The sequence below is a fragment of the Ursus maritimus genome, unplaced genomic scaffold (genome assembly GCF_017311325.1).
Source record: "Ursus maritimus isolate PB19 unplaced genomic scaffold, ASM1731132v1 scaffold_8, whole genome shotgun sequence".
NCBI classification, from domain to species: domain Eukaryota; kingdom Metazoa; phylum Chordata; class Mammalia; order Carnivora; family Ursidae; genus Ursus; species Ursus maritimus.
In genome coordinates, this window is record NW_024426996.1 from 7,444,431 (window position 1) to 7,453,481 (window position 9,051).

At 38.9% G+C, this 9,051-nt stretch overlaps 1 protein-coding gene and 1 long non-coding RNA gene across 6 annotated transcripts in view; one reads left to right on the top strand and one right to left on the bottom strand.

The window, feature by feature from the left end:
• The window catches only part of SMARCAD1 (SWI/SNF-related, matrix-associated actin-dependent regulator of chromatin, subfamily a, containing DEAD/H box 1), a 76,501-nt gene extending 71,551 nt beyond the window's left edge, over positions 1-4,950 (bottom strand). Inside the window, exons 1-2 of one of the 5 annotated variants that reach the window (XM_040625228.1) lie at positions 4,822-4,950; positions 3,966-4,174 (exon numbers count right to left, since the gene is read on the bottom strand). In XM_040625228.1, the coding sequence (XP_040481162.1) occupies positions 3,966-4,155 (190 nt within the window). In that variant the 5' untranslated portion in view covers positions 4,156-4,174; positions 4,822-4,950. Of the gene's footprint in view, positions 1-3,965; positions 4,205-4,486; positions 4,774-4,821 lie in introns of those variants that run through there. The other 4 variants (XM_008707155.2, XM_008707157.2, XM_040625229.1 and 1 more) reach the window with 4 other exon arrangements.
• Positions 4,951-5,004: 54 nt separating this feature from the next.
• LOC103677905 lies at positions 5,005-8,113 on the top strand. The gene is made up of 3 exons (XR_572559.2): positions 5,005-5,083; positions 7,726-7,776; positions 8,038-8,113. It is a non-coding gene; the product is annotated as an uncharacterized LOC103677905 (long non-coding RNA).
• Positions 8,114-9,051: the final 938 nt, after the last annotated feature.

Below are 9,051 nucleotides of genomic sequence, written 5' to 3' on the forward strand. Positions count from 1 at the left end.
CTTCTAAGCAATGTATATTTTCATCTTTTGTTCACCAAATAAGCACTGATTCATTGTTTAGGATCCAGTCAAAGTCATCTCTCTGTGACCTTTCCTAATCCTCTCCAGGAAGAATAATCATTTCTGTATTGGATTGTTAATTCTACACTGCTTAATATTTTCCTGAATTATTACATTGTACTATTTCAACTATATATATTTATAAGTCCCTTCCTCCTGGTGTTTCTTTAAGATCCAGCTTTGCTCTTATTTTTACTCTTTATGCATAAAACATAATAAGCTCTCTCCTCTTTCACTCATCTGCCATTATTTTATCCCCTCAAAACCCCGCTGCGCTCTCAAAAAGGTCAAAAGAAAAAAACAATGTGTAAGCAAGCAATAACCATTAATAACTGGACACCACAAGGGCAAAATAAACACGGGAGGGAGAGGTGCCCACAAGTTAAGTGTATGCCCTCATATCCAAAGGCTGGATGAAGGAAGACCATCCTGCATCAAAAGCAGTTTCAAGTAACCACGGCTGAAGAATGCCTGATGGCTATGAGACTGCTTCAAGATCATAAAGAGGAAGGCTACTTTTAAAAATTTGTACAAAGTACTAGTATCGCCCACTTATCACCCAATACCCCTTCCTTCAACAGAGATTTACTAAGAGCTTACTATGCAGCCAGTCACTGCTCTGAGCAATGGTGAATAGGACAGTCTCTGCTCAAATGGATCTTATGCCCTAATAAGGGAGACACAAATATATAGAATCATGGGTAGAAATAAGTACTACATAGAAAAACACAGAAGAGTAAAGCTGGGGGCGGGGGGAGAAGTTGCTATTTCAGAGAGTGTGATCAGGGAAAGGGCTTCTAAAGACAGTAAATATTTCACTAAGCCCAGAGTCATATGCACATATCAGCAGGAAGGGTCTTGGAGGAAGAAGAGCAAAGAGGAAGAAGGAAAGATTGCACTGTCCTTGGCATATTTAAGAAAAGGTGTGGCTGTGGCACAGTAACTGAAAGAGAATGGCAGGAAATATTGGTAAAATTAAAAGGGTTAGCTAAAAAAGTCATGACAGGTAATTTTTACAATTTCCACTCTATTTAAGAAATAGATGATTTAGACCTGATTTAGACCCTAACACTAAATAAGCAAATATAGCATTATCACACAATGGTAGAATAAGTAGTAAGGCCAAAATCCATATCCCACCGTATCTAGTGAGGATCCTAAACCAGCTTCAGTATCTCGTCCTATATAGAGGCCCAAGCTCCAACATTCAATTCAGAATACCCCACCTCTATGTTAAGTTGCCTTAGGTCTCATCCAACATGCTAAACTGGGGAGAGAACAATTAATTCTTATTTGAATTTTTAAAGGCATGCCCAATAGGTTAGAATGGGTACTTTATACATATTCTGATGTACAAAACTACCTTTTTTTTCTTCAATTACCTAAACTAAAATTCTTTTAGGATTTTATTTATTTGACAGAGAAAAAGAGAGAGAAAGAACGTGCATGTGCACACGCACAAGCAGGGGGAGTGGAAGAGGGAGAAGCAGGCTCCCTGCTCAGCAAGGAGCCCAAGGTGGGGCTAGATCCCAGGACTCTGGGATCATGACCTGAGCTGAAGGCAGACGTTTAACCTACTGAGCCACCCACACGACCCGAAACTAAAATTCTTATTTATCTCACTCCTCGCACAGATTTGGTTGTAAAACTTAGCCCTTTCTTTGAAATCCCTCATATCTCTTTCTTCACCATTTCTACTGTTATTTCTACTTCCTAAAGGAATTTTCTCCCTTCAAAACTTAAGGACTGTTAGACTGATTTTTTTTTTTTAACAAAACAACTTTCTTTCATCATTTTACCCTTCTATCTGTGAAGGCTTTAATGGATCTCTAGTAACTACAATGTAAAACCGACGACACCTAGCCTTCGTTTTCAAGATTCTCCCAAATTCACAGTACCATCTACAATCATCTTTTCTTAAAGCTCTCTATTCCTAGTAGGACAAATTCTCACCATTCCCAGAACAAACTTAATTTTCCTATTTCCCAATGTCATTAAGACTAACCATGTGATTCCTAAAGGCAATCTCAGTTTATAAGAGGAATTTACATACGAAGGAAAAAAAATCCCAATAAAGATGAATGAAATCTCCTTAAACAGGAAAAAAAAAAAAGGTACCGCAGCATCTTCTGACCAGAAGAGACAATTAAGAATTTCACATACTAATACTGATAAATAAAACATTCCACTGTGTTCCAGTTTACAAAGTGCTTTTTATTCTATAGATGAAAAAAATGTTAATCTCAGATTTTAAGTAATTTGTCCAATGTTCCATTTAACTAAAATGAAGCAGTAGAGATTTTTAAGGACCCAAAATCCCATGACTACATGCTGGCCTTCCCAGCCCTCTCTGACTACGTAAGAAACAAATTCATATATTTATTGTTAAAATATTAAAGTACCTGGACGTCTACACATTAACTAAGCACGTTATGCAAAGTAAACACCTATTAAAGAATGAACAGAGACAGCACTCCTAAGCTTCAGTGGTTCCTCACAGAATCTGGACGAGTTCAGAACCTTTTATACAAACAAAGCCTTTCAAAATTATGACTCCTCATTACCACATAATTCAACCTACCAAATCATTCCCCCGTTTTCCAATTATACCCAAAGATTTTTAAATATTATTCAAATTATAATGTGTAGGGAGTCTGCCATCACTGGTACAAATAGAAGACTAGCAAATAAAGTAAGACACCAACGATAAAGACAGACATGTGACCAATCTTGTCAGGGCCACATCAGTGTAAAAGCTGCTTGGGAAATACTGAGTTTTTTATTAAAAAAGGTATCACTAGGGGCGCCTGGGTGGCACAGCGGTTGGGCGTCTGCCTTCGGGTCAGGGCGTGATCCCGGCGTTATGGGATCGAGTCCCACATCAGGCTCCTCCGCTGGGAGCCTGCTTCTTCCTCTCCCACTCCCCCTGCTTGTGTTCCCTCTCTCGCTGGCTGTCTCTATCTCTGTTAAATAAATAAAATCTTTAAAAAAGAAAAAGGTATCACTAAAATAACCATTAAAATAAAGCTTCTAATATTCCTTCTACCCTTCATAAGAAACTGCGTAATGTAAACAATTAAAAGTTTATGTTCAAGAACTAGACTGACTGGATTTGAGTTCCAGTTCTATCAAATTCCTAACAACCTAACCTCTCTGGGTCTCTTTTCTGCAAAATATGGATAGTATCTTGTGGAACTGCTGTGCAAATTAAATGAGAGAATGTGAAGCACTCGGCACAGTGCCTAAAACATAAGAGTTCAAATATATCCTGTTAACTGTTCAAAGAAACCAGACTAAAATGGAAATGCTAATTTCTGGCTTCCTCTCAAATCCCATTGTCTGTGACAATCTGCTGAAGAGGTTAAAAATGGTTCTTTCACCTTGAAGAATACCAATTACTCATTCACACCCTGGGGAGCTCCAGGAAGTCAAATGATGGCAAAATCTGAATGTGATCTGCTCTTCATTTGTCCAGAGGCTGTCTTCAGGCACCTTGAGTAAAGTCTGGTTCATATTAAGTGAGCAATATTTTTTGAAAATATACTGAGATGAATGTAAACACCTGGCCAAACAACAGACTCAAAGTCTCCATCACTGGTCCGAATCACCTAGTTTCTCTTCCAGTAGCAACTATCCTGACCTAAGGGTGACCTAAATTAAATTAAGGTATCAACTTCCATCATTGGGCCATATTTCAAGAACTCATATAAAGCTGAAGAAGCCATGGATGCTCAGCTGACGGTAGGTATATGGTGCCTTTCGCGTCCCCAAAGCGGTATTTTAAAGGGCAAGGTGGAAGACAATGTATTAGTATGCACAACATAAAGAATATTAGAATCTCTTCCGCCTTTCATCTTTTAAAAATACCTCTTGATGCTACATCAAATTGCAACATTGTAACTCACCTGTTTTTTCAGTTATATCTGAATCAGGTGTGCCTGCCCTGCTACCTTCCCCTTCAGCATTCTCCTCTTCAGCACTAAGAGAAATTGGTGAAGAAGGGCCAGGCTGGGAGGGTTGAGGGGTTGCTTCGGGCACTTCCTCAATCTTACTCCTTTTCTCAAAGCGAAAACGATCCAAGTTGAAAAGATTCATATTGGTAGAAACCACCACCCTGTGGAATTAAGAGCTTTAAATGAACTATCTGCAGGAAGAAAATAAAAAGACAAAAGAGGCCATGAAAACAATATAAAATACAAAGCCTTAGCAGTTCATTCCCAAGGCAATTAAGAGCACGCAAACATGCCAGTGGCACAGGATGACTATTATGGCTGCGCTTCATTGTTAGGCCACAATAATCAGAAGGTGGACAGGGATATCTTTTTAAAAATTTCCATTGCTCTTTCTACTACCCTTCGTCTCCCCCCTCCCCGCCCGCCCCGCCTTCCTCGAACCACACGCTGACCCTCGTGCAACCTCCTCTTACCCCAGCACGCGCAGGCACGTTCCCCACTCTAACCCCCCTGCGGGCCGCGCGCCCGCCCACAGTGAGAGGCTCCCTGCACTACGATGCTCCCTGCCTCGAGAAAGGACGTGCCAGGGCCCGCGCCTCGATACTGCGGGGACACAAAGGGGCCAAAGAAGGGGAGCGGCGGAGGCCGTGCTGGCGGGCACCCGCCCGGAAGTTGACGCGGCGCGATCCCAGCTGAGAGGAAGCTGATAGGATCAAGAAAACATAGGGAGGGTTCAGAGGTGGGAAGTGTGCTGCGGCATCTCTTTTAATGTTCACTCGCTCGCCCTCTTTCTTTCTTTAGTACTTACAGTCTTGCAGGCTCGATGCGATGTAACAAAGGTTGAAAGAAAAAATAATTCCTGGCGGGGGGGGCGACGGTAGCCGGGCCGGGACCTTCCAAAACAGCACGGAGAGCCCAAACGAGCGCGCGGTGATGACGCAACACGCAGCTTAGGCTTTTTTTCTTCCCCAGCGACGCGCGAGCGGAAGATGTCTAGGCGCGCGCTGTTGCCATGGTAACTCGTACCCGCCTCTACGCCTGGGAAGCGCGCTTATGGCCTGTTTCTCCAGGTTAGCGAGAGTTGTTAAATAGAACAATGATAAATTGCACAGTCCAATAAATAGCATACTACTAATAAATAATATAGTATTTGATATTTATAATGTATACTATTTTGTATAATATATACATGGTATGATGGTAATATTGTGCTAGAAGTTTTACATGAATAATCTCAACCCTTTCAACAAGACTTTTTTACATAATAAGGAAACTGAGGCCTGCAGATGTTAAATTTAAGAAGTAAAAACCCGGGTATGTTGAGCTTCAGAGGGTATCAACTGCCTCCCTACTGTTGGCTGGATTATTCTTAGAGTGGAATATGACAATTCACCTATCTTGACGGAAATATTACCTTGAGAATATTTACCCTTTCTCTTCTAACATTAGGCTAACAGGCAGTTTTCTGTGTTTTAATTTGATCCTCTGGTTGGCATTTCCCTTAAAGAAAAATTACTACAAATCGGCATTCTATTTTATAAATCAGTGTTTTGAACTGTATAACATGAGCCAACAGTTTTATCAAATGTGGGCACACTTTAGAATCAAGTGACTAGATCCATAAAATTCAGGATCAAAGCCTGAACGATTACTATTTCGTTATAACTATTTTTGATATCCCATGAAATGGGATATCACCAGCTTTATGCACCCATGTAAACTGATGGGATCAAAAGATATATCAACTTATATATAGTAAATTATTTTTGGTGATAAAGAATATTTGCTCCAAGATCTACTTGCAGCAACTTTCAAATACGCAATACAATATTAACTACAGTAATCATTTAGTACATGTAATTTTTAAGAAGAGTATTTGCTTTATATTCAGACAGATCTAACATTGAAAATGGATTCCACTACCTGAATGACTTTGAGCAAATTGTATTTAACTTCTCTAAGCCTTAGTTTCCTCATCTTTTAAATGCGGTTGATGACACCATTGCCTCTTAAGGCAATTTTCTGCAACACAATATTAACCCCTTGACATTTGTACAGCTGGGGCAAGAGTGAAAATGGAGACCCAAACATCATATGTCTGAATATTTAAACATAAATACAGTTAACAAAATGTAAAAATAAATTATTTTTTCTTGTCCTATTTTGAAAATGACCTGGAAAGCCAGGTTGAATTTAGAATTCCTGTGTTGGACAGAATGGGTGATTCAAGGAGAATTGGTTGGTGCATGTGTCCTGCCTTCCCTGTATCATGTCCGCCCACTCGGTCTGATACCATTAAGGGCCTTGTGCTTATGCATATGGACACCCAGCTCAAATGCCCAACTATGACCCCAGCTAGGGTTCCTATATTGTTTAAAAAAAATGGCTGATTTGTAAAATTTGGATTTTATATAAATAATACCTTTTTAATATAAGTATGTGCCATGCAATATTTAGAACTTGCTAGTACTAAAAACTTATTTGGTGTCTGTTTGAAATACAAATTTAACAAGGTATCCTGTATTTTATTTGGCAAGCCTCCTCCCATCCCACTGCTTCACCACCTCTTGGGCCTATGAGTTTTTTACTACATGTTGGGTCTAAGGATTTAGATACTGTTGGGTCTAAGGATTTAGATACTGGAAGCACTGTTGGCCCCTAGCAGGAAGGACTGTGAGCAGAAATTTCAAAGACCAGCTACTCAAAAGCATTGTCTAAAATGGAAGACATAGGTTCTGAGTGAACCTGTCTTTTTGGCCCCACAGATTCCTTGCTCTTTGGGGTTCGGTTTAGCAGGAAAAGGGCCAAATTGTGTTCTATAAAGCAATAGCAGTACAGGAGCCACTCTTACCCAGTTCTAAGGGTGGGATGGTTCCGTAGCATTCACTGACCTGGGAGAATTGGAATTTTCCATGATTGGAATTCTGCTTCATTGTGAATCAAAAGGTTAAGGGAATGTATAACAAAGTACACAGACTGCCATAATAAAGTACCACAGACTGGATGGCTTACACAACAGAAATTCAATTTTCTCAAAGCTCTGAATGCTGGAAGTCTGATATCAAGGTGTTGGTAGGGTTGGCTTTTGAGGACCATGAGGGAAGGATCTGCTTCAAGCCTCTCTACTTGGCCATCTTCTCCCCATGTCTGTATGTAATCTTCCCACTGTACTTGTGAGTAAATTTCAGGTCATTTTCAAAATAAGACAATAAAACATAATTTATTTTTACATTTTGTTAACTGTATTTATGTTTAAAAATTTAGGCCCTATTTCCAAGTGTAGTCACATTCTGAGATACTAGGGGTTAGGACTTCAACATACAAATTTGGGGGAGCACAATTCAGCACATAACAGAGGGCAAAAGGGTAGAAGGATTCTCTGTATGTACTTAAAATCTTCTGGAATGATAGCAGGAATTGAGGCTAAAAACTAGTCCTCTGATTTTTCTTCCTTCTGACCCTCAAAAAGATCATTTTCCAAAATTCAATCCTTTGTGTCCTGCTTATCTCACTCTACTCTTTCCCAGAGTGCATTGATTATAGTGGTGACCAAATATATTTGTGAAATCTTAGTCTCAACTATAGACTTAAGAAGGTTTAATCTTACTGTTTATAAGTTACAACTCAATACACCTAGCATTTTTTTAAAAAGTGACTACAAACATTTAATTGTTGATAAGGAAGAAAATTTGAAAACCACCTCTCCCCCTAGAATGAAGAGGAAAATGATGAAGAGGTGAAATCAGTGAGATTTAAAGAAATGGTAAGTATAGGATTCAGAGGACTGAGAAGCAAACTTTGATGAATTAATAAAATCAAAGAACAGAAAACACACAAAATGAGCAGAACATATAATGAAACTATGTAATAGAAAATGTTCATGAGCTCTCATTAGTCTGAAAATGAAAATACTCATGGGATTCAAGACAAAAGCAATTAAAGAAAAGTAAACACTAAAAATGTCCTAAAGAATTTTTTTTTAATTTCAAGAATTTAAAAAATGTATTACAATTTTTTTTTTCAGAAAAAAACATACAGCCTCCAAAGGAACACAAAAAATCAGTCAAAAACTTGTTCAATGGGGTGTCTGGGTAACTCAGTTGGTTAAGCATCTGCCTTCGGCTCAGGTCATGATCCCAGCGTCATGGGATCAAGCCCCATGTTGGGCTCCCTGATCGGTGGGGTGCCTGCTTCTCCCTCTTCCTCTGCCGCTCAACCTACTTGTGCTTGCTCTCTCTCTCTGTCAAATAAATAAATAAAATCTTAAAAAAAAAAAACTTGTTGAATAAACTAAATGCCAGAAGGTAATAATGAAACAACTACAAAGATCTGGAGGGAAAAGACTGTGACTCAGTAATTTTTTAGATTATATATATGTTATTCATTTATGGATAAAAAAATTGCAAACTTTTAATTCCTTGAAGATAATGTCTTCATTAAACTGTTCCTAAAAACATAAATCCAGGAGATAGGGTCAAGAATGAGAATGTCAAGAATGTAGAATTCATGGTTTAGAAGTATTCTATTGAGACTAAACACAATGAGGACTTAATAATTATAAGTATGTTGTATTTATCAATATTTTGTTGCATAACAACCACAAAATTTTAGTTGCATCAAACAATAATCTTGATTGGCTAGGGTGGTTCAACTTCCAGCTACAATGCCTGTCTGCACATAGTACATGCTCAATAAATATGTGTTAAGTAAATGAATGATACTAATAACTACATAAAATGCCTAAGTATACAGATAACCACAAATAAATTTTATTTTTTTATTATTTTTTAAAGATTTTATTTATTTATTTTGAGAGAGAGCACACAGGCACAAGAGCAAGTGAGCAGGAGTGAGGGGGAGGAGCAGAGGCACAGGGAGAAGCAGGCTCCCGGCTGAGTAGGGAGCCTGACGCAGGTCTCAATCTCAGGATGCTGGGATCATGACCTGAGCTGAAGGCAGACGCTTAACTGACTGAGCCACCCAGGCACCCCCACAAATAAATTTTAAAATAAGCTGAATATCTTCAAAATATTACATC